At 36.9% G+C, this 26,523-nt stretch overlaps 1 protein-coding gene across 7 annotated transcripts in view; it reads left to right on the forward strand.

Annotated features, from left to right (window-relative positions):
* Window positions 1–26,523, forward strand: part of ZDHHC15 (zDHHC palmitoyltransferase 15) — a 1,212,570-nt gene that overhangs the window by 118,131 nt on the left and 1,067,916 nt on the right. For 6 of the 7 annotated variants that reach the window (XM_082716043.1, XM_082716046.1, XM_082716047.1 and 3 more), the window contains exons 9-10: window positions 1,131–1,257; window positions 2,957–3,060. In XM_082716043.1, coding sequence (XP_082572169.1) covers window positions 1,131–1,257; window positions 2,957–3,060 — 231 coding nt within the window. Of the gene's footprint in view, window positions 1–1,130; window positions 1,258–2,956; window positions 3,061–5,790; window positions 5,888–26,523 lie in introns of all 7 variants that reach the window. The other variant, XM_082716044.1, reaches the window with a different exon arrangement.

A 26,523-nucleotide genomic window follows, 5' to 3' on the forward strand; every position in this document is an offset into this window, starting at 1 on the left:
ACAGTCATCAAGGGGCTTTGGAGGACTGGGAATATGATAAATACACTGAATAAGCAAGTTTCTAGAAAATGAGTACAAGAGGTGAACATTTTTTTGGTTACTCTACACTCCAGGCTGTTATTTGGAGAATTATATTTCTGATGGATTCCAATGCAACAACTTTATTTCATGTATAGTGAAACAAATATTTACATTGTATACAAATAAATGCAGTAGGAGTGAGGAGAAAGTGTTGAATGTTTAGCTAAGATAGATTGAGCCAAGTTTAGTACAAAAGCCAGTATACATTTGAAACTCATTCACTAATAATGCTAACAGCTAAGAAAATATTTACATTCCTTTTCTAAACCAGATATTTGTAGCACTTAGTTGCTAGGTGGTAGATGAACACATTTGACTTAGACATAACTGCAAAGTAGAGAAGTACTAAAGACTCCACGATAACAGAATCTGAAAACAAAGAACAAATGGGAGAAGGCTAGATGCAGCCTGTCCAACAGTGAAAGTATTTTTTGCTTAATGGGATAAATATGTGTCTAGAAATAAGGGGCGCTAACATGGTCTAATTCCTCAGTCTTTGAGTTGATTATAGTTCACCTGTTGACATTTTTACTGGAATAAAACTCAATTTCTTACATTGCACGTTTTAGTGTGAACATCTTCATTTCTGAAATGTTTCAAAACAAAATCAATGTTATTACCAACTCTTCATGCTTCTTTACTTTAGTCCCAGCTCTAAAAATGGAGACCATTGGGCAGCTGTTTCCACTTAGATTCAAATAAATACTGTTCAGATTGTTCTTTCACTCCTTAAATGCAGCCACACAAAATATATAGTTACCCCATGGCTCCTTATAATAATTTCTACCATTATGTGTTTCCTCTGTCTTTTAAAAAAACAGAGTATCAATTCTTTGCATTTAATAACAAAATTACTTTGTATTAAGTAATTAAACTGGTTGTTTAAGTAATTTAGCAATAACTAAGAATAAGAGGCCCATGCTACCACAACAAAAAGATATTGTAACATCAAATCACATTCATGGAGAACTGCAAGATCATGATAGTCCTGAAATTTGTTCCTTTATTGCTTTCTTCCTCTTTTCTTCAACTCCCCTATCCTGCCCTAGAGGCCTTCTGTACTCCAGTGTTTACAAGTGGCCCAGAGAAAAATGGGTTCAACCTTGGCGTCATCAAAAATATCCAGCAGGTGTTTGGCGATAACAAGAAGTTCTGGTTAATACCTATTGGGTCCAGGTAGGTAATTATTACCACTGAAAGAAGTTGATGCTGGACCATGCCTTGAAGTAGGAAATTCAGTTTTAATTGTAGTTTGCAGCAAATGACAGTCCAGTAAAAACTCTTTCCCCCAAGTTGTTATTTCTAGGTTAATAAAGAGAAATCAGGAGGTGAGGGTATGATAAATGGACATTCTTATGCTTTGTGGCAGTGTAAACTGGTAGTACTCTTCATAAATGGATTTAGTAGTATGTATCAAAAATCATAAGAATCCACATATCCATTGTCCAGTAATTCCACTTCTAAAAATCTATCCTAAAGACAAACTAGGCATAAAAATGTTCATCACAACAATATTTCCAGCCAATAATTAGGAAACATCCAACCTAAATATTCAACAATATGCTATATATATATATATATCCCCATTGACTAGAATATTATGTAGTCTTAAGTAATAGTTATTAAGACTGTCACAATAAAGGGACTCACTCTATTTTAAATGAAAAATGTAGAATTCAAATGGTATGTACTCTGTAATTAAAAATATATACAAAGATATGTACAAGTATATACAGAAGAAAACAACAGAGGGGAGATATACCCCCAAAATGCTCTAAGTAGATAAGTGGTACCAGATGGTGTTTCACAGGCTCATTTATTTAAGATCTATGGTATATCCTACTATCCTGGCTATAAAGTACAAGACAAAACTGTGTTGGTGGGCCATGTTGATTAATAACCATTACCAGCAATTATTTGCACCCCACTAACACATACACACACAAATATACGCACACTATCACTACATCAAAGATCTAAAATGGTCTTCTGTGAAATAGAAAAACAAAAACAAAAAGCCCATTCACTTATAATCAGTATACTTACATCCTCTGTAGACAACTTTCAATAAAATCTGTCAACTTCCAGTTAACCACAATTATGAGTAGAAGAAAAGGCATAGGAAATAGAAAATGAGTAATCCAAAAGTCACTCATATATAAATTTGCAATGGATTCAGGTATATATACTCACATGTTCAAACTGTAGCCCACTCTAGCCAGAACTAACATAGTTCCCTCCAATGCATCCCATCTGTTGGTGGACGGAGTAATTAACCAAGGAGGTAGCCCTAGATTACCACAGATATCCATGAAGTGGATCCCACCTGAGGGTAATTGTGCCCCAAATCTTCACACCTAGAGATGCTTCACTCTGGCTGTTTCCCATAGTTCCTATTAACCTTTCTGCCATAACAAGCCAAATAATGGGGCATTCAGACATTAATATCTATCACCAATTCATAGCAACTTATCTCCAATATATCAATGATTCTGAATCTCCTAATATTTGTTGAAAACTTAGAACCAAAACAATAAGATAGTTTGATATAAATTCAGGTGATCATCATTAAATTATAATTATGAAGCCTGCAGTGTGTGCATATTGCCATAACTGGACATTGTGGGAAACAAGTTAAACAGCTGTTTACAAACCAAAACAGTTAACACTGGTGCAGACAAACAAGATATAGAAATTGAAAGCAATACAGCAACTAAATGATGCTATTGTAAAACCGTATTCCACCATGGTTTTAATAAATAAACTAAATGGTTTAAATCTTCCTAAGAACCCCCTTCTATTTGTAAGAGATTTATTACATTCATAAAAAGTCTGTGTCAGCTGCAGGAGCTCATTGCCTTTCTTTCCCCAACAGCCCTGGTGATGGACACTCCTTCCCTATGAGGTCTGTGAATGAGTCACAAAACCCACTGCTAGCAAATGAAGAGCCCTGGGAAGACAACGAGGATGAAACCCGAGGTAAGGAGGCTCAGAAGGAAGCATTTTCTCCACCTAGCAAAGCAAGTACCAATATGGACCATGTTAATGCAACCAAAGTAGTGTAATGAGAATATAGTATCCAGAAAGACTATATAAGCCTGTCAACCTTATAAGTGCCCATTAGATAGAAAAGGGCAAGTAAAGCCAGATTTGTGTAGCATATACAGGTGGCTTAGGTTGGAAGATGGCAGCTTGAAGGTCTCTTAACAGTTTTGTGATACCTTGATTTATAACCAGTCAGATGTCAGGAAACATAATAGAGTGCTATATATATTTATAAACAATCCTGCCAGTTGGTGACTCATGGTGCTTTGCTTGAGTTCATTTAATCAGTGGACAGCAGCTCACCTTTCTCTGCCCTTATTTACATTGGTTAAATTTTCTACATTTTATTCAAGATTTTATTTATTTATTTGAGAGACAGAGTGAACAAGAGAACATGAGCAGAGGGAGAGGGAGAAGCAAACTCCCTTGCTGAGCAGGGAGTCTGATATGGGGCTTGATCCTAGGACACTGGGATCATGACTTGAACCAAAGGCAGACACTTAACCAACTGAGCCACACAGGGCCCCCTAAATTTTCTTTAAAATCATTTGCATTCTCTCTTAGAATGGTTTAAATAGGGCGCCTGGGTGGCTCAGTGGGTTAAGCCACTGCCTTCAGCTTGGGTCATGATCTCAGGGTCCTGGGATCAAGTCCCGCATCGGGCTCTCTGCTCAGCAGGGAGCCTGCTTCCTCCTCTCTCTCTCTCTCTCTCTCTCTGCCTGCCTCTCTGCCTACTTGTAATCTCTGTCTGTCAAATAAAATAAATAAAATCTTTTTAAAAAAAAGAATGGTTTAAATACACAAAGAAATATATATATATATATATATATATATATAGTATATGTAGGCAAGCCTACATAGGCATGTAGTCTACTTTTCTAAAAGGCAGAGTGGTAAAGGAAAAATGAGAAAGTAGAACTTTGTCCTTCCACCTTTCTCCCACTAGAGTTTCGGATCATAATGAGGTGTGTGTGTGTGTGTGTGTGTGTAAAGCTAAAAGTTAAGTTCTCATGTCATATACCCATCACCTGTTCTTTGTCTCCACGTGATGTTATGTTTTCAACTGTGCCTCCAGCATGTGTTTATGTTGCTAATATCAGGCATCAGTGTATAATTTTTAGCAGCTGATCCCAATAATAAAACAACTGACAAAAATTTTGAGTGAGAAATTGTAGTACTTGTCAAAAACTGTACCTGGGGTGAATGCAGCTGATGAGGAAACAGAAAAGCACTGATGTGAGGAACAGAGATGGGAAACATGCCTTTATAAGTGTTAACCCTGTTAAATTATCTAGGTCCAGGGTTTCTATCTTAAAGTCCAGTTTTAAAATAAGGCAGCTTACTAGAACTGAGGAAGATAAATCATTCCAAACTTCATAGTTAAAAAGGGAAAGACTTCTTGCCCAGCCACCTGGGAACTTCCTGTATTGACTCCTGCTGACCTTTTATAGAAAAACTGACTATTTTGACTGACCTTCCTTCAACTATCATTCTTTCCATTTTTCTCTTTCAAGTTTTTATTTAAATTCCAATTAGTTAATATACAATGTAATATTAATTTCAGGTATAAAATTTAGTAATTCAACAATAAATAAGGCACAGGGTGCTACCACAACATTGCCCTTCTTAATCCCTATCAACTATTTAACCCATCCCCCAAACACCTCCTCTCTGGTAACCATATTTGTTCTCTATAGTGAAGAGTTGGCTTCTTGGTTTTTCCTCTCATTTTTCACCCATGTTTGTTTGGTTTCTTAAATTCTGCATGAATCAAGTCATATGGTATTTGTCTTTCTCTGACTGACTTATTTCACTTAACATAGTACTATCTAGCTCTATCCATGTCCTTGGAAATGGCAAGATTTCATTCCTTTATATGGCTGAGTAGTATTCCATTGTATATACATGCCACATCTTCTTTATCCAGTCATCAGTCAGTGGGCACTGGGGCTCTTTCCATAATTTGGCTCTTGTGGATAATGCTGCTATAAACATCAGGATGCATTTATCCCTTCAAATTAGTATTTTTACATCCTTTGGGTAAATACCAAGTAGTATAATTACTGGACTATAGGTAGTTCTATTTTTAACTTTTTGAGGAACTGTTTTCCAGAGTGGCTGCACCAGTTTGCATTCCCATGAACAATGTAAGAGGGTTCCATTCTCTGCACCCTCACCAACACCTGTTGTTTCCGGTGTTGTTCATTCTGGCCATTCTGACAGGTTTGAAGTAATAGCTCACTGTAGTTTTGATCTGTATTTCTTTGATAATGAGTGATATTAAGCATCTTTTCCTGTGTCTGTCTTCTTTGGAAAAATGTCTGTTCCTGTGTTCTGCCCATTTCTTAAATGGGTTATTTGTTTTTTGGGTGTTGAGTTTTATAAGTGTGTTATGTGTTTTAGATACTAACCCTTTATAAGATAGGTTATTTGCAAATATCTTCTCCATTCCATATGGTGCCTTTTAGTTTTGTGGATTGTTCCTTTCGATGTGCAGAAGTTTTTGGTTTTGGTTTTTGGGTTTTTTTTTTTTTTTCGTTTTTTTCTTTTGGTTTGGTTTGATTTTGGTTTTGTTTGTTTGTTTGTTTTGTTTTTTTGGTTTTTTTTTTGTTTTTTTCATGAAGTCCCAATAGCTTATTTTTACTTTTCTTTCATTTCCCTCAGGAGGCATATCTAGAAAGAAGTTGCTTCAGCTGATGTCAAAGAGGTTGCTGCCTGTGTTCTCCTCTAGGATTGTAATGGCTTCCCATCTCACATTGAGGTCTTTCATCCATTCTGAATTTAGTTTTGTGTATGGTGTAAGAAAGTGGTCCAGTTTCAGTCTTCTGCATGTGGCTGTCCAATTTTCCCAATACTCTTTGTTGAACAGACTGTCTTTTTCCATTGGATATTCTTTCCTACTTTGTCAAACATGAGTTGACCGTATAGTTGTAGGTTCATTTCTAGGTTTTCTATTCTATTCCATTGATCTATGTGTCTAATTTCTGTGCCAGTAATATACTATTTTAATCACTACACCTTTGTAATATAACTTGAAGTCCTGAATTGTGATGCCTCTAGGTTTGCTTTTCTTTTTCAAGACTGTCTTGGCTATTCTGGGTCTTTTATAATTCTATATAAATTGTACGATTTTTTGTTTTAGCTCTGTGAAAAACACTGGTGTTATTTTCAAAGGGATTGCATTAAATGTGTAGATTGCTTTGGGTACTATAGACATTTTAAAATACTTGTTCTTCTGATCCATGATCATGGAATGTCTTTCTATTTCTTTGTGTCATCTTCAATTTCTTTCATCAGGGTTTTATAATTTTCAGAGTACAGGTCTTTATGTCTTTGGGAAGTTTTATTCCTAGTTATCTTACGGGTTTTGGTGCAATTATAAATGGTATCGATTCCTTGATTTCTCATTCTGTTGCTTCATTATTGGTGTATAGAAATGCAACAGATTTCTGTACATTGAGTTTGCGTCTTGTGACTTTATGGAATTCATGTATCAGTCCTAGCAATTTTTTGGTGGAGTCTTTTGGGTTTTCTATACAGAGTATCATTTCATCTGCAGAGAGTGGAAGTTTTACTTCTTCCTTGCTGATATCAGTGCATTTTAATTCTTTTTGTATTCGGATTGCTGTGGACAGGACTTCCAGAAGTATCTTGAATAACAGTGGTAAGAGTGGACAACTGTGTGTTTGTGAATATGGAGAAAAAATTCTCAATTTTCCCCAGTTGGGGATAATATTAGCTGTGGGTTTTTTATATATGGCATTTATTACATTGATGTATATTCCCTCTACACCTATTTTATTGAGGGATTTATCATGAATGGATATTATGCTTTGTGAAATGATTTTTCCATGTCTATTGAAATGATCATATGGTTCTTATCCTTTTTTTAAATTACTGTGGTATATCATGTTGATTGGTTTTCTAGTAATGAATCAGCCTTGCAGCCCAGGAATAAATCTCACTTGATTTTGGTGAATGATTCTCTTAATTACTGTTGAATCTGATTTCCTCGTATTTTATTGATAATTTTTGCATCCATGTTCATCAGGGATATTGGCCTGTAGTTCTATTTATTGATGGAGTCTTTTCTGATTTTGGAATCAGGATAATGTTGGGCTCCTAGAATGAATTTGAAAATTTCCTTCCAGTTTTTTTTTTTTTTTTTTTTGAGTAGTTGGAGAAGAATAGGTACTAACTCTTCGTTAAATGTTTGGTGAATTCCCCTGAGAAGCCATCTGACTCTGGAGTTTTGTTTGTGGGGAATTTTTTTAAATGCTGACTCAATTTATTTGCTGGTTATTAGTCTGTCAAGTTTTCTATTCCTTCCTGTTTCAATTTTAGTAGTTTATATGTTCCCAGGAATTTATCCATTTCTTCCAGGTTGTCCAAACTGTTAGCATATAGTTTTTAATAATTCTCTTATAATTGTATTTCTGTGGTATTTGTTGTTATTTCTCCCGTCTCATTTGTGCTTATATTTACTTGGGTCCTTTCTCTTCTTTTTGCTAAGTCTGGTTAGGGGTTAATCAATTTTATTGATTGTTTCAAAAAATCAACTCCTGGTTTCATTGATTTCTTCTTTTGTGGTCTTTTTTAGTTTCTATATCATTTATTCTGCTCTAATCTTTATTTTCCCTTCTTCTGCCTGCTTTAGGCTTCCTTTGTTGTTTTTTTACTAGCTTTTTTATGTGTAAGTTTAGTTTGTTGCTTTGAAATTTTTCTTCCTTCTTATGGTAGCCCTATATTGCTATATACTTCCCTCTTAGGACCACTTCTGTAGCATCCCAAAGGTTTCCGACTGTCATGTTTTCATTTTCATTGGTTTCCAGGTAATTTTTAAAAAATTCAATTAGCCAATGTATAGTACCTGATTAGTTTTGACAGAATGTTCAATGATTCATTCTTTGCATATAACACCTAGTGCTCATTACATCATGTGCCCTCCTTATTGGTAATCACCGAATTATCCCATCCCTCCACCCAGCTTCCCTTCCACAACCCTGTTTATTTCCCAGAATCAAGAGTAGACTCTTTCCCATGTAATTTTTTATTTCCTCTTAGATTTCCTGGTTTATCTATTCATTGGTAGCTTACTGTTTAACCCCCATGTATTTGTGGTCTTTCCAAATTTTTTTCTTGTGGTTGACTTCAAGTTTCATAGTGTTATAGTTAGAAAAGATGCATGGTATGATGTCAATCTTTTTAATTTGTTGAGGCCTAATTTGTGATCTTTTCTGGAGAATGTCCCATGTGCATTTTAAAGATTTGTTTATTTATTTGAGAGAGAGAGATTGAATGCAGTGGGGAGGGGCAGAAGGACAGTAGAGAATCTCAAGCAGGCTCCCTGCTATGTACAGAGCCTGATTCAGGCCTTGATCTCACAACCTTGAGATAATTACTGACCCGAAATTAAGAGTTGGACACTTAATTAACTGAGCTACCCAGGTGTCCCTGTCCCAAGTGAACTTTAAAAGAATGTGTGTTCTGCTGCTTTAGGATGGAATGTTGTAAATATATCTGTTGAGTCCATCTGATCCAGTGTGTCATTCAAAACCATTGTTTCTTTATTGATTTTCTGCTTAAATGACTCGTCCGTTGCTGTAAGTCCATTGCTGTAAATTTCCCATTGCTATAAGTTGCCGAGAGAACAATTAGTTCCTTCATGTTTATTATTTACATTTTTATACATCTGAGTGCTCCCATGCTGGGTGTATAAATATATATAATTGTTATATATTCTTGTTGAACTATCCCCTTTATTATGATGTAGTGTACTTCTTCATCTCTAGTTACAGTGTGTTTTAAAGTCTAGCTTGTTTGATGTAAGTATTGTTATTCTGGCTTCTTTAACATCCATTTCAAGAAAAATGTTTCTCCATCTCCTCACTTTCAATCTGCAGGTGTCTTCAAATCTAAAATGAGTCTCTGATAGGCAGTGTATAGATGGGTCTTATTTTTTTATCCATTCTGACACCCTAGCTTTTGATTGGAGCATTTAGTCCATTTACATTCACGGTAAGTATTGACAGATATGTATATAGTGTCATTTATTACTTGTTTTGACATTGTTTCTGGAGATTTTCTCTGTTCCTTTCTTGTCTTTGTCACTTTTGGTCTTTTCTTTGCACTCAAGGAGTCCCCTTTAATATTTCTCACAGGACTGGTTTAGTGATCACAAACTCCTTTAATTTTTCTTTGTTTGGCATACTCTTTCCCCTTTTATTCTGAATGATAGGCTTGCTGGATAGAGTTCCTGGTTGCAAGTTTTTGCCATTCAGCACATATATATCATGCCACTTTCTTCTGGCTTGCTGCATTTCTATTGAGAAATCCAGCTAGCTAGTCTTCTTTTGTAGGTTAGGGACTTTTGTCTTGCTGCTTTTAAGATTTTTTTTTCTTCATCACTATATTTTGCAACTTTAATTACAGTATGTGTTGGTGATGGTCTGCTTTTTTGGATCTTGATGGAAGTTCTCTGTGCTTCCTGGATCTCAATATCTGTTTCCTTCCCCAAATCAGGGAAGTTTACAGCTATTATTGGCTCAAATAATTTTTTGGCCCCCTTTTCTCTCTCTTCATCTGGAACTCCTATAATATGAATGTTATTACATTTGGTGGAGTCACTTATTTTTCATTATTGTATCTTTTATACCACTTATTCATTCCTCTGCGTCTTTATTCCTTGTGTTCATTGCATCAAATCTGTTTCTAATCTTAGTTATATCATTCTTCATTTCTGACTGTTTTTTAACTCTTTCATCTCTACCTTAAGGGCCACCCTGAAGTCTTCCATTCTTTTCTCAAGCCCAGTGTGTATCCTTATGATTATTGCTTTAAATTTTCCATCAGGCATGTTACACTGTTGGGACCTCGTGCCTAGAAGGGGTTAACCCAATAGAGCAACAGTTCTGGGGAACCTCTTCAACCAAGGAAGTTCACAGGTGGCGAGCTAGAGTGCTACCGTTTTTCCCTGGTGATTGTTATGAGAACATTGTAAGGTTTGGCATGTTGCCATTGCAGCTGCTGTCTCAAGACTAAGTTAATAAGGCTCCTGTGTTTTGTGAATATTGAGTTATGGCCTAAGTGTACAAACCACGAAGGTCAAGGCTGTCTGATATCTCTGCATGGCCAGCTACTCTCAGGCCAAAATAGAAACTAGCACCAGATGTACAGGAGGTGATTCCCTTACTGTGTGGTATAAATCAGAGCTCTGCAAAATAAACTTGGGCACTATGGGACATCATCCTTGGTGCTCCTTCTGCCCCCATCTCTTTGTCTCTTAATTTCTTTTCACCATCCTTTTACCCTCATGTTCCTGGTCGGTTTGTCGCGCCGGCCGCAACATTACACGTATCTGTACTCCTTAGATCTCTGCTCATGACTTTATCTTGTTCTTTATTTTAGGATGAATTCCTCCAACTTTACATTTTGTCTAAGCCTCCACCTTCTTCTCTGTGTTAGACAAGTTATCGTTCTTGCTCCTGTGTAATAGTTTTATGAGGAAGAGGTCATGTAGTGTCCAGAGCCTGACACCTCAGGCAGTGTCTGGTGTTTACTGGGTGCACTCTGCTGTTGTGTTTTGGCTGTTATATTCTTCAGTCCAGTTATGTGCACAGGCTCTTGCCTGTAGTTGACAGTGTTTGGTCCTTGACCAGAATGTGGTGAGTTCTAAGTAGGTGCGCTCTGGTCTGCTTGTGAAATGAGACCTGATACTATTTCCACTAGAATGGAAGCCCTACAGAACTCTCTTGTTGGAAGACATACTGTGGGCTAGGACTTCCACTGGTGTTCTGGGGAAGGGGTCCTCTGTGCTGGGACTAAGGCTAACTTTACCAAGTAGGGCAGTAGTGCCAGAGCACAGGGTGTGGGACTTGGAATAAGCAGGTTAGGTAGCTAATGTTGGAGTTGTGCTGTTTGCCATAGGTGGCTCTGTGTTTATGCTGAGGGAGAGGGAAGGGAAATGGCACCCATAGGCTCCTTTGTCCCTGGAGAAGCATATCTGTGAATCCACCATCTCAACAATGCACTCCAAGAAGACCAAACAGTATCTCCCGTGTGCCTCAGGCATTCTTCAGATCACTATTTCCATGCCATCTGCCCCACAGGTTGTATGTCTGCCTTCTCCTCAGGAGCAGGGCAGTGCCGTCAAGGCTCTATCCATCCAAGCCTGCCAACCTTTATTTTTTTTATTATGTTCAATTAGCCAGCATATAATGCATCATTAGTTTTTAAAAATTTTTTATTTCTTTTCAGTGTTCCAAAATTCACTGTTTATGCACCACACCCAGTGTTCCATGCAATATGTGCCCTCCATAATACCCACCACCAGGCTCACCCAAACTCCCACTCCCTGCCCCTCCAAACCCCTCAGATTGATTTTCAGAGTCCACAGTCTCTCATGGTTCATCTCCCCCTCCAGTTTCCCCCAACTCCCTTTTCCTCTCCATCTCCCCATGTCCTCCATGTTATTCCTTATGCTCCACAAATAAGCAAAACCATATAATAATTGACTCTCTCTGCTTGACTGATTTCACTCAGCATAATCTCTTCCAGTCCCATCCATGTTGCTACAAAAGTTGGGTATTCATCCTTTCTGATGGAGGCATAATACTCCATTGTATATATGGACCATATCTTCTTTATCCATTTGTCTGTTAAAGGTCATCTTGGTTCTTCCCACAGTTTGGCAACTATGGCCATTGCTGCTATGAACATTGGGTCCAGATGGCCCTTCTTTTCACTGCATCTGTATTTTGGGGGTAAATACCCAGTAATGAAATTGCAGGATCATAGGGAAGCTCTATTTTTAATTTCTTAAGGAATCTCCACACTGTTCTCCAAATTGGCTGCACCAACTTGCATTCCCACCAACAGTGTAAGAGGTTCCCCTTTCTCCACATCCTCTCCAACACATTATTAGTTTTTGATGTAGTGTTCAACAATTCTTTAGTTGCTTATAACACCCAGTTTTTGATGTAGTGTTCAACAATTCTTTAGTTGCTTATAACACCCAGTGATCATTACCACATATGCTCTCCTTAATACCTGTCACTTATTCATTTTTGTGAGAGAGAGAGTGCACATGAGTGTAGGGGAGGGGAGGGGGAGAAGCAGCCTCCCCACCAAGCAGGGAGCCCAATGTGGGACTTGATCCCAGGAAGCTAGGATCATGAAACCAAAAGAGCCACCTAGGTGCCTGCATGCCCATCTTTAAAACGCCAATCTTATGGCCTGCTGATTGCAAGAACTCAGGAAAATCAGCCCCTCTCATTTTCCCAGGCAGTAGCATTGAGGAAGTCTTCTCCTTCTGTGTCTCCCTGTGTGCTCCTCTCTCTCTCCTTTCTCCATGACCACTGCTCCCTCCCCTCCAAAGCAACCGTGATCCATTTTTTCCCCAAACCACATCTCTGCACCTCCTACCTTCTTCAATGTGGCTTCTTCTCTTCCTCTAGTAGTGCAGTTTGTTCCATCAGTCTTCAGGTTCATGTGTAGGGTATTCAGAATGATTTCATAGCTGTCCAGCTATGTTCCAGGGATGAGACAAGTCTAAGGTCCTCCTACTATGCCACTGTCTTAACTCCAGCTATCACTCTTTCTGAACAGACTTTTAGTTACAGCAGTTAGAAGTGATAAGAATTTTAGTTTTGTTTAAAAAAAACAACTTCTAATAAAAATTAGAGACATATAGGTTGTTATTAACTGGTTTGAAATATTTCCACAATGGAAAAAGCTATTCACATTTTTGTCTTATATTGGTAAGCAGAACACTTTAATTACAAATGTAACACTACATTATAAAAAGGGTTTTGTTTTAAGTCAAACACCTTTATTGTCACCTCACTGCCTACTAAATAAAATCTAATGATCCTTAGGGCAAATTATCTAAGCCAGATTTTCCTCCTTAACATTATCTCCCATCTTTAAGGGCCTTGAGTTGCCCTCTTTTAGCACCTCCATCTCCTCTTGGGATTTTTCTCCATCAATTCTCACAGTGATCATCCCACCTGGCCACCAAGAATAGTCTTCCTCCATCAAAGGTATGGCAGTAGCAGATTCTATTCAAAAAGAACATTACTGAAACCTTAGGAAAATATAAAATGGAAATAAAATAGGCAAGTTTCTGAAATTGAAGTTTTTACATTAACAGATCCAGTAAGTAAAGATGAAGTTTCACTGACGACTAACTGTATTTTAGCCCCAGGTCAGCTGGTAAACATTATAGATGTTTATTATTATTACTTAATTCTTTCTCCAGAACTTGCAAGTAGCATGTCTTACTGTTTTCCCGGATAAACTGAATTCTCAGACACAAACTTCCATACATTCTATAAACACCAATAATATTTTTTTAAAGATTTTTATTTATTTATTTGATAGAGAGAGATCACAAGTAGGCAGAGAGGCAGGGGGAAGCAGGCTCCCCGCTGAGCAGAGAGCCTGATGTGGGGCTTGATCCCAGAACCCTGAGATCATGACCTGAGCTGAAGGCAGAGGCTTAACCCACTGAGCCACCTAGGCGCCCCTATAAACACCAATAATATTATCCTATATAACATTCAGAATATCACCAATTTCTTGGATTTGAGCAATTAAGAATTCTTCTATCTGTTGGGTGCCTGGGTGGCTCAGTGGGTTCAGCCTCTGCCTTTGGCTCAAGTCATGATCTCAGGGTTCTGAGATCAAGTCTCACATTGGGCTCTCTGCTCAGCAGGGAGCCTGCTTCCCCTCTCTCTCTGTCTGTCTCTCTGCCTACTTGTGATCTCTTTCTCTCTGTGTCAAGTAAATAAATAAAATCTTGAAAAAAGTCTTCTGTCGATATATGGAAAAGCACGAATTATATTTTATAAGGTAATTATTAGTTCCAGTGAATAAATGCTCACAAACAAGTGATATCAGCCATCTTTTATATAAAATTTTCAGGTATCTGTAAATTTTCCATGGCCTCTCTTCATTTATAAACACCATTAGAGAATACCAATTCATAATCATGTGTCTTCCCTAGTTGTTCCTTTCTCTTCAATATGCAGTTTTTCTTAACTGGTATGCCTCATCTCTGTGTTCACTTTGCTTCCTTCCAAAAAGTCTACAGCCTAGTGATATAGTTCTGGTCTGCCTAGACATAGGATAGAGGAGTATAGGAATGACTACTTCCCAGTAGCTGGCCCAGGACCTCTCAAGAGTAGAATAATAATAATAATAATAGGAATTATTATTATTATTATTGAAGTATAATTGACATACAATATTATATAAATTTCAGGTGTACAAAATATTAATTTGACAATTCAATGTAATACTCAGTGCTTTCCACATGTGGTCCATATACACTATGAAGTATTATGCCTCCATCAGAAAGGATGAATACCCAACTTTTGTAGCAACATGGACGGGACTGGAAGAGATTATGCTGAGTGAAATAAGTCAAGCAGAGAGAGTCAATTATCATATGGTTTCACTTATTTGTGGAGCATAACAAATATCATGGAGGACATGGGGAGTTAGAGAGGAGAAGGGAGTTGGGGGAAATTGGAAGGGGAGGTGAACCATGAGAGACTATGGACTCTGAAAAACAATCTGAAGGGTTTGAAGTGGCGGGAGGGTGGGAGGTTGGGGTACCAGGTGGTGGGTATTATAGAGGGCACGGATTGCATGGAGCACTGGGTGTGGTGAAAAAATAATGAATACTGTTATGCTGAAAATTAAATAAATAAATAAATAAGATAAATAGTCACCATAGCACATTATTGCAATATTATTGACTATATTCCTTATGATATAATTTTTATCTTCATGAATTATTTATTTTATAATTGAAAGCCTGTACCTCTTAATCTCTTTTACCTCTTTTGTTTATTCCTCCACCCACAACCCTCTGGCAACCACCAGTTTACTCTCTGTATTTAAGAGTCTGAGTTTTTGTTTTGTTTATTTTGTTTTTTAGTTTCCATCAAGTAAGGAAAATCATATGGTATTTGTCTTTCTCTGTCTCATTTATTTCACTTAGCATAATACCCTGTAGATCTATCCATGTTGTCGCAAATAGCAACATCTTATCTTTTTTGTGGCTGAGTAATATATATATATATCTTCTGTATTCATTCATTTATCAATGGACACTTAGGTTGCTTCCATATCTTGATTATTGTAAATAATGTTGCAATAAACATAGTGGTGTATATATCTTTTCAAATAATTATCTTTGGTTTTCTTTGATAAATATCCAGTAGTGGAATTACTAGATCATGTGATATTTCTATTTTAAAATTTTTGAGAAACCTCCATAAAGTTTTCTACAGTGGTTGTGTCAATTTATATTCTCAACAACAGTGCATGATGTTTCCCTTTTCTCCATATCCTTGATAGACTTGTTATTTTTTGTCTTTTTGATGGTAGCCATTCTAACAGATTTAAAGTAGTATCTCATTGTGTTTCTTATTGAGCATAATTTCATGCAATTGTTGGCCATTTGTATATCTTCTTTGGAAAAATACCTATTCAGGTTCTATGCCCATTTTTCAATCAGATTGTTTGTAGGATTTTTCTGCTATTCAACTCTATACTTTTTAAATATATTTTTAATATTAAGCCCTTATTAGATATGTCATTTCCACATATTTACTCTCATTTAGTAGGTTGCCTTTTTTTTTTAAGATTTTATTTATTTATTTGACAGAGAGAGATCACAACTAGGCAGAGAGGCAGGCAGAGAGAGAGAGGGAAGCAGGCTCCCTGCTGAGCAGAGACCCCGATGCGGGACTTGATCCCAGGACCCTGAGATCATGACCTGAGCCGAAGGCAGCGGCCTAATCCACTGAGCCACCCAGGCACCCAGTAGGTTGCCTTTTTGTTTAGTTGCTAGTTTCCTTTGCTATGCAAAAATATTTTATTTTGGTGTAGTCCAAGTACTTTATTTTTACTTTTGTTTACCTTGCCTGAGGAGAGATATTAAACATATTGCTAAGGCTGAAGTCCAAAAAAAATCACTGTCTAAATTTTCTTTTAGGAGTTTTGTAATTGCAGGCCTCACATTTAGGACTTCAGTCTATTTTTTTAATTTTTGTGTATGGTGTAAGAAAATGGTCCAGCTTCATTCGTATGTAACTGTCTAGTTTTCCCAATACCATTAATTGAAGAGATTGTCTTTTCCCCATTGCATATTCTTGTCTCCTTTGTCATAGATTAATTAATAATATGTGTATGGATTTATTTCTAAGGTCTCTATTCTGTTCATCTGGTCTATGTGTCTGTTTTTGTCCAGTACCATACTGTTTTGATTACTACAACTTTGTAGCTTATCTTGAAATCTGAAGTGGTAATACCACAAGTTTTGTTCTTTCTCAAGATTGCTTTGACTATTCAAGGCTCTTTGTGGTTCAATACAGATTTTAGGATTATTTGTTCTGGTTCTAGTTTTATTATATGTTGATAGACACTCCATTGAATCTATAGATTGCTTTGAATAGTATGGACATTTTAACAATATTAATTCTTCCAATCCATGAGCATCGTATATCTTTCCATTTGTTTATGTTATCTTCAGTTTCTTTCACCAATGTCTTATAGTTTTCAGAAAATATAACTTTCACCTCCTTGGTTAAATTTATTCCTACATATTGTATTCTTTTTGATGCCATTTTAAATGGGATTATTTTCTTATTTTCTCTTTCTGCTACTTTGTTATTAGTGTATAGAAATGTAACAGATTTCTGTATATTAATTTTGTATCCTGCAACCTTACTGAATTCATTTATCAGCTCTAATATTTTTTTGGTGGAGTCTTTAAGAATTTCTATATGAAATAGAGTGACCATTTAACTTCTTCCTTACCAATTTGGGTGCCTTTAAAAAAAAAAAAAGTTTTTACTTCTTTATTTGTCAGAGAGAGAGAAGAAGAGTACAAGCAGGGAGAATGGCAGGTAGTGAGAGAAGCAGGCTCCCTGCTGAGCAAGGAACCCAGTGTGGGACTCAATCCCAGGACCCTAGGATCACAACTTGAGCCAAAGACAGACACTTAAACAACTGAGCCACCCAGGTGTACCTGGATGCCTTTTATTTAATTCTGTTATCTGATTACTGCAGATAGGGATTCTCATACTATGCTGAATGTAAGTGGTAAGAGTGGATATCCTTGTCTTATTCCTGATCTTAGAGGAGATATTTTTAGTCTTTCACCATTGAGTATGCTGTTAGTTGTGGGTTTTTCATATGCGGCTAGTTGTGGGTTTTTCATATGCAGCCTGTATGTTGAGGGATGTTTCCTCTAAACTCACTTTGTTGAGAGATTGTAATCATGAAAGGATGTTGTATTTTGTCAAATGTTTTCATTCTTATTGAAATGATTATGCTTTTTAATCTTCCTCTTGCTTGATTTGCAAATATTGAGCCACCCTTACACTCTGGAATGAATCCCACTTGATCATAGTGAATGATCTTTTAATGTATTATTGAATTCAATTAGCTAATATTTTGTTGAGGATTTTGCATCTATGTTTATCAGAACTATTGGCATATAGTTTTCTTTCTTTCATTTCTCTCTCTCTCTTTCTGTCTCTCTCATAGTGTCTTTGGTTTTGGTATCAAGTTTACATTGACCTCATAGAATATATATGGAAGCTTTCTTTCCTTCTCCATTTCTTGAAATAATTTGAGGAGAATAGGTATTAACTCTTCCTTAAATGTTTGGTAGAATTCACTTGTGAAGCCGTCCAGTCCTGGACTTTAATTTGTTGGGAATTTTTGGACTACTGATTCAATTTCATTACTAGTAACTGGTCTTTTCAAAGTTTCTATTTTTTTTTCTTATTCCGTTTTAGAAGATTTGATATTTCTAGTAATTTGTCAAATTTCTTCTAGTTGTCTAATTTGTTGGCATATAATTTTTCATAATATTCTCATATAATTGTTTGTATTCTATGGTGTTGATTGTTATTATTCCTCCTTCAATTCAGATTTTATTTATTTGAGTCCTCTCTATTTTTTTCTTAATTAGTCTGGCTAAAGGTTTATCAATTTTGTTTATCTTTTCAAAGAACTAGTTCTTGGTTTCATTGATCTCTTTTTATTGTTTTATTGTCTCTATTTTTTCTTTTTATTTTCTGGTTCTTTAGGTGTATAATTAGGCTGTTTATTTGAGATTTTTCTTGTTTTTTTTGAAAGAGGAGTGTATCGCTATCATCTTCCCTCCTAGAACTGCTTTGTGTCCCAAGGATTTTGAGTCATTGTGTTTTCATTTGTCTCCATGTATTCTTTGATTTCATTGTTGTTTTTGATAATTGGTTGTGTAGTAGCACATTTCTTAGCCCTTGTGTGGCTTTGTTCTTTCTAGTTTTTTTTTCTAGTATTTGATTTCTAGTTTCATCGTTTGGTTTGAAAAAGATGGCTTACATGATTTCAGTCTTCTTGAATTTATCGAGAACTGTTCTGTGGCCTAACAAGTGATTTACCTTGGAGAATGTTTCATGTATACTTTAAAAGAATTTGCATTCTGCTGTTTTTAAATTGAATGTTCTGAAAATATCAGGTCCATCTGGTCTAATGTGTAATTCAAAGCCATTTCTTTGCTGATTTTCTGTCCAGTCACGTAAGTTGGTAGCTAAAGTCCCCTATTATTGTATTACTGTCAGTTTCTCCCTTATCTCTATTAATATTTTTTATGTGGTGCTTCTAGTTGGGTATATAAATATTATTTAATTATTATATTGTCTTATTGGACTGATCCTTTTATCATTATGTAGTGCCCTTTTTCTTTTCTTTTTTTTTTTTACTTTAGTGGAGTTGACACACAATGTTACATTAGTTTCAAATGTACAACTTAACAATTTGTCAGGTTTATGCATTGTACTGTGTTCACCACAAGTGTAGCTATCATCTGTCCGGTTACATCACTATTACAGTATCATTACTGTATTCTTTATGCTGTGCTTTTTTAAAAAATTAGCATATAATGTATTATTTGCTTCAGGGTCATCAGTCTTACACATTTCACAGCACTCACCATAGCACATACCCTCTCCGGTGTCCATAATCCAGCTACCTTATCCCTCCCCCACCACCCCCTAGCAACCCTCAGTTTGTTTACTGAGATTAAGAGTCTCTTATGGTTTATCTCCCTCTCCAGTCCCATCTTGTTTCATTTGTCCCTCCCTTCCCCCCATGACCCCCCACCCTGCCTCTCAAATTCCTCATATCAGAGAGATCATATAATTGTCTTTCTCTAATTGACTTATTTTGCTTATATGCTGTGCCTTTTATTACCATGACTTATTCATTCCATAACTGGAAGTCTTTGTCTGCCTCTCCCTTTCATGCATTTTGCCCATCCCCTCATGTTGCCCCACCAAAAACAACCATCAGTTTCTTTGTATTTTTAAGTCTGATTCTGTTTTGTGTTTGCTTATTTAGTTTTTTAAAGACTCCACTTATGAACAGAATCATGTGGTATTTGTCCTTCTCAGCTGACTTATACCACTTAGCACAGTACCCTCTAGGTTCTTCCATGTTTTCTCAAATGGTATAATCTCATCCTTTTTATGGTTGTATAATAATCCATTGTGTATACATACCTTTTATTATCTATCTTTCTATTGATGGACATAAAGGTTACTTCCATATTTTGGCTACTTTAAAGAATGCTGCAATAAACATGAAGTTCATCTATCTTTTTGAATTTGTATTTTCATTTTAGGGGGGTAAATACCCAGTAGTGTAATTATTAGATCATATGATATTTCAATTTTTAATGTCTTGAGGAAACTCCATACTGTTTTCCATAGTGGCTATACCAGTTTACCACCAATTGTGAATGAGGGTTCCTTGCTCTCCACATCCACACCAACACTAGCCATTCTAAGTAGTGTGAGGTGATACCTCATTGTGCTTTTGATTTACATTTCCCTGGTGATTGGTGATATTGAATATATTTTCATGTGTCTGAGGCCATCTGTATGTCTTCCTTGGAAAATGTCTATGCAAGTCTTCTGTCCTTTTTTAAATTATTATTTTATTTATATCATATTAGTCACCATATAGTGTGTCATTAGTTTTTGATGTACTGTTCCATGATTCATTGCTTATGTGTAACACCCAGTGCTCCATGCAGTACATGCCCTCCTTAAAACCCATCACTGGGCCAACCTGTCTCCCCCTTCTCCCCTCTAAAACCCTCAATTTGCTTCTCAGAGTTCGCAGTCTCTCATGGTTTGTCTCCCTCTCTGATTCCTCCCTCCTTCATTTTTCCCTCCTTTGTCTTAATGTTCTCCATGCTATTCCTTATGTTACACAAGTAAGTGAAACCATATGATAATTGGCTTTCTCTGCTTGACTTATTTCACTCAGCGTAATCTCCAGACCCATCCATGTTGAAACAAAAGTTAGGTATTCATCATTTTTGATGGCTGACTAATATTCCATTGTATATATGGACCACATCTTCTTTATTCATCTGTTTAAGGGGATCTCAGCTCTTTCCACAGTTTAGCTATTGAGAACATTGCTGTTATGATCGTTGGGGTGTGTATGGTCCTTCTTTTCACTATACCTGTATCGTTGGGGTAAATACCCAGTAGTGCAATTGCCGAGTCATAGGGTAGCTCTATTTTTAATTTTTTGAGGAATCTCCACAAAGTGGCTACACCAACTTGCATTCCCACCAGCAGTGTAAGAGGATTCCCCTTTCTCCACATCCCTCTAACATTTGTTGTTTCTTGCCTTGTCAATTTTTGCCATTCTAAGTGGTGTAAAGTGGTATCTCAGTATGGTTTTGATTTGAATTTCCCAGATGGCTGATGATGATGAACATTTTCATATGTCTGTTAGCCATCTGTATATCTTTTTTGGAGAAGTGTCTGCCCATGTCTTCTGCCCATTTTTTAACTTGATCATTTGTTTTTTGGGTGTTGAATTTGAGAAGTTCTTTATAGATCTTGGTTATCAACCCTTTGTCTGTAGCGTCATTTGCAAATATCTTCTCCCATTCCATTGGTTGTCTGTTTTGTTGACTGTTTCCTTTGCTGTGCAGAAGCTTTTGATCTTGATGAAGTCCCAAAAGTTCATTTTCACTTTTGTTTCCTTTGCTTTTGGAGACGTGTCTTGAAAGCAGTTGCTGTGGCTGACATCAAAGAGGTTACTGCCTGTGTTCTCCTCTAGGACTCTAAAGGATTCCTGTCTCACATTGAGCTCATTCACCCATTTTGAGTTTATCTTTGTGTATGGTGTAAGAGCGTGGTCGAGTTTCATCCTTTGGTATATAGTTGTACAATTTTCCTAGCACCTGTATTGAAGAGACTGTCTTTTTTCCACTGGTTATTTTTTCCTGCTTTGTCGAAGACTATTTGACCATAGAGTTGTGGGTCCATATCTGGGCTCTCTACTCTGTTCCACTGATCTGTGTGTCTGTTTTTGTGCCAACACCACGCTGTCTTGGTAAACACAGCTTTGTAATAAAGCTTGAAATCAGGCATTGAGATGCCCCCAGCTTTGGTTTTCTTTTTCAACATTTCCTTCACAATTCAGAGTATTTCCTCGTTCCATACAAATTTTAGGATTGTTTGTTTTAGCATTTTGAAAAATGTCATTGGTATTTTGATTGGGATGGCATTGAAATATGGATTGCTCTGGGCAGCATAGACATTTTAACAATGTTTATTCTTCCAATCCATGAGCATGGAATGCTTTTTGATCTTTTTGTGTCTTCTTTAATTTCTTTCATGAGTGTTTTCTAGTTCCTAGAATATAGACCCTTTACTTATTTGGTTAGGTCGATTCTGAGGCATCTTACGGTTTTTGGTGCTATTGCAAATGTAACTGATTCTCTAATTTCTCTTTGTACAGTTTCATTGTTAGTGTATAACAAAGCAACTGATTTCTGTGTATTGATTTTGTATCCTGCCACATTACTGAATTGCTGTTTGAGTTCTAGTAATTTGGAGATGGAGACTTCTGGGTTTTCCAGCTAGAGTATGCTATCATCTGTGAAGAACAAGAGTTTGACTTCTTCTTGGCCAATTTGAATACTTTTTATTTCTTTTTGTTGTCTGATTGCTGTTGCTAGGACTTCTTCTACTGTGTTGAACAATACTGGTGAGAGCGGTCATCTTTGTCATGTTCCTGATCTGCATGGGAAGGCTCTCAGCTTTGCCCCATTGAGAATGATATTCACTGTGGGTTTTTCATAAATGCATTTTATGAAGTTGAGGAATGTTCCCTCTATCTCTATACTCTGAGGAGTTTTAATCAGGAAAGGTGCTGTATTTTGTCAAATGATTTTTCTGCATCCATTGAGAGGACCATGTGATTCTTGTCTCTACTCTTATTCATGTGTTCTATCACAGTGATTGATTTGCAAATGTTGAATGACCCTGGCATCCCAGGGATAAATCTCACCTGGTCGTGATGGATAATTCCTTTAATGTACTGTTGAATCCTATAAGCTAGGTTCTTGTTGAGAATTTTGGCATCTTTGTTCATCAGGGGTATGGGTCTGACATTCTCCTTTTTGATGGGGTATTTGTCTGGTGTTGTGATCAAGGTAATGGTGGCCTCATAGAAAGAGTCTAGAAGTTTTCCTTCTGTTTCTATTTTTTCAAACAGCTTCAGAGAAATAGACATTATTTCTTCTTGAATGTTTGGTAGAATTCCCCAGGGAATCCATCGGCCCTGGACTCCTTTTTTGGAAGGGTTTTGATCACTGCTTCAAACTCGTAACTGGTTATTGGTCTATTCAGGTTGTCAATTTCTTCTAGTTTCAGTGTTGATAGTTTATATGTTTCCAGGAATACATCCATTTCCTCCAGGTTGCTTAATTTATTGTCATATAGCTATTGATAATAATTTCTGATCATTGTATTTATTTCCTTGGGGTTAGTTGTGATCTCTCCCCTTTCATTCATAATTTTATTAATTTGGGTCCTTTCTCTTGTTTTGGATAAGTCTAGGAAGCAGTTTATTGATTTTATTGATTCTTTCAAAGAACCACCGTCTAGTGTAATTGATGTGTTACACAATATCTCTGGTTTTTAATTCACTGATCTCCACTCTAACTTAATTATTTCCTTCTCGTGCATTGCTAAGGTGTAATTTGTTGTTGATTATCCAGATCTTTAAGGTGTAAAGAGAGATTGTATATTTGGGATTTTGCTTTTTCTTTTAAATTTTTTTATTTTTTATAAACATATATTTTTATCCTCAGGGGTAGAGGTCTGTGAATCGCCAGGTTTACACACTTCACAGCACTCACCAAAGCACATACCCTCCCCAATGTCCATAACCCCACCCCCCTTATACAAACCCCCCTCCCTCCAGCAACCCTCAGTTTGTTTTGTGAGATTAAGAGTCACTTATGGTTTGTCTCCCTCCCAATCCCATCTTGTTTCATTGATTCTTCTCCTACCCACTTAAGCCCCCATGTTACATCACCACTTCCTCATATCAGGGAGATCATATGATAGTTGTCTTTCTCTGCTTGACTTATTTCACTAAGCATGATACGCTCTAGTTCCATCCATGTTGTCGCAAATGACAAGATTTCATTTCTTTTGATGGCTGCATAGTATTCCATTGTGTATATATACCACATCTTCTTGATCAATTCATCTGTTGATGGACATCTAGGTTCTTTCCATAGTTTGGCTATTGTGGACATTGCTGCTATAAACATTCGGGTACACGTACCCCTTTGGATCACTACGTTTGTATCTTTAGGGTAAATACCCAGAAGTGCAATTTCTGGGTCATAGGGCAGTTCTATTTTCAACATTTTGAGGAACCTCCATGCTGTTTTCCAGAGTGGTTGCACCAGCTTGCATTCCCACCAACAGTGTAAGAGGGTTCCCCTTTCTCCGCATCCTCGCCAGCATCTGTCATTTCCTGACTTGTTGATTTTAGCCATTCTTAGTGGTGTGAGGTGATATCTCATTGTGGTTTTGATTTGTATTTCCCTGATGCTGAGTGATATGGAGCACTTTTTCATGTGTCTGTTGGCCATCTGGATGTCTTCTTTGCAGAAATGTCTGTTCATGTCCTCTGCCCATTTCTTGATTGGATTATTTGTTCTTTGGGTATTGAGTTTGCTAAGTTCTTTATAGATGTTGGACACTAGTCCTTTATCTGATATGTCGTTTGCAAATATCTTCTCCCATTCTGTCAGTTGTCTTTTGATTTTGTTAACTGTTTCCTTTGCTGTGCAAAAGCTTTTGATCTTGATGAAATCCCAATAGTTCATTTTTGCCCTTGCTTCCCTTGCCTTTGGCGATGTTCCTAGGAAGATGTTGCTGCGGCTGAGGTCGAAGAGGTTGCTGCCTGTGTTCTCCTCAAGGATTTTGATGGATTCCTTTCTCACATTGAGGTCCATCATCCATGTTGAGTCTATTTTTGTGTGTGGTGTAAGGAAATGGTCCAATTTCATTTTTCTGCATGTGGCTGTCCAATTTTCCCAACACCATTTATTGAAGAGGCTGTCTTTTTTCCATTGGACATTCTTTCCTGCTTTGTCAAAGATTAGTTGATCATAGAGTTGAGGGTCTATTTATGGGCTTTCTATTCTGTTCCATTGATCTCTGTGTCTGTTTTTGTGCCAGTACCATGCTGTCTTGACGATGACAGCTTTGTAATAGAGCTTGAAGTCCGGAATTGTGATGCCACCAACTTTGGCTTTCTTTTTCAATATCCCTTTGGCTATTCGAGGTCTTTGTTGGTTCCATATAAATTTTAGAATTATTTGTTCCATTTCTTTGAAAAAGATGGATGGTACTTTGATAGGAATTGCATTAGATATGTAGATTGCTTTAGGTAGCATAGACATTTTCACAATATTTATTCTTCCAATCCAGGAGCATGGAACATTTTTCCATTTCTTTGTGTCTTCCTCAACATCTTTCATGAGTACTTTATAGTTTTCTGAGTATAGATTCTGTGCCACTTTGGTTAGGTTTATTCCTAGGTATCTTATGGTTTGGGGTGCAATTGTAAATGGGATTGACTCCTTAATTTCTCTTTCTTCTGTCTTGTTGTTGGTGTAGAGAAATGCAACTGATTTCTCTGCATTGATTTTATATCCTGACACTTTACTGAATTCCTGTACAAGTTCTAGCAGTTTTGGAGTGGAGTCTTTTGGGTTTTCCACATATAGGATCACATCACCTGCGAAGAGTGAGAATTTGACTTCTTCTTTGCCGATTTGGATGCCTTTCATTTCCTTCTTTTGTCTGATTGCTGAGGCTAGGACTTCTTGTACTATGTTGAATAGCAGTGGTGATCATGGACATCCCTGCCGTGTTCCTCACCTTAGCGGAAAAGTTTTCACTTTTTCTCCATTGAGAATGATATTTGCAGTGGGTTTTTCATAGATGGCTTTGATGATATTGAGGCATGTGCCCTCTATCCCTACACTTTGAAGAGTTTTGATCAGGAAGGGATGCTGTACTTTGTCAAATGCTTTTCCAGCATGTATTGAGAGTATCATATGGTTCTTGTTCTATCTTTTATTGATGTGCTGTATCACATTGACTGATTTGCGGATGTTGAACCAACCTTGCAGCTCTGGAATAAATCCACTTGATCGTGGTGAATAATCCTTTTAATGTACTGTTAAATCCTATTGGCTAGTATTTTGGTGAGAATTTTCGCATCTGTGTTCATCAAGGATATTGGTCTATAGCTCTCTTTTTTGATGGGATCCTTGTCTGGTTTTGGGATCAAGGTAATACTGGCCTCATAAAATGAGCTTGGAAGTTTTCCTTCCATTTCTATTTTTTGGAACAGCTTCAGGAGAATAGGAATTAGTTTTTCTTTAAATATTTGGTAGAATTCCCCGGAGAAGCCGTCTGGCCCTGGGCTTTTGTTTGTTTGGAGATTTTTAATGACTGTTTCAATCTCCTTACTGGTTATGGGTCTGTTCAGGCTTCCTATTTCTTCCTGGTTCAGTTGTGGTAGTTTATATGTTTCTAGGAATGCATCCATTTCTTCCAGATTGTCAAATTTGTTGGCGTAGAGTTGCTCATAGTATGTTCTTATAATAGTTTGTATTTCTTTGGTGTTAGTTGTGATCTCTCCTCTTTCATTCATGATTTTATTTATTTGGGCCCTTTCTCTTTTTTTTTTTTTTTTTTTTGATAAGTCTGGCCAGGGGGTTATCAATTTTATTAATTCTTTCAAAGAACCAGCTCCTAGTTTCATTGATTTGTTCTATTGTTTTTTGGTTTCTATTTCATTGATTTCTGCTCTGATCTTTATGATTTCTCTTCTCCTGCTGGGCTTAGGGTTTCTTTCTTGTTCTTTCTCCAGCTCCTTTAGGTGTAGGGTTAGGTTGTATACTTGAGACTTTTCTTGTTTCTTGAGAAAGGCTTGTACTGCTATATATTTTCCTCTCAGGACTGCCTTTGTTGTGTCCCACAGATTTTG

Source organism: Mustela nivalis (genome assembly GCF_964662115.1).
Source record: "Mustela nivalis genome assembly, chromosome: X".
NCBI lineage: Eukaryota > Metazoa > Chordata > Mammalia > Carnivora > Mustelidae > Mustela > Mustela nivalis.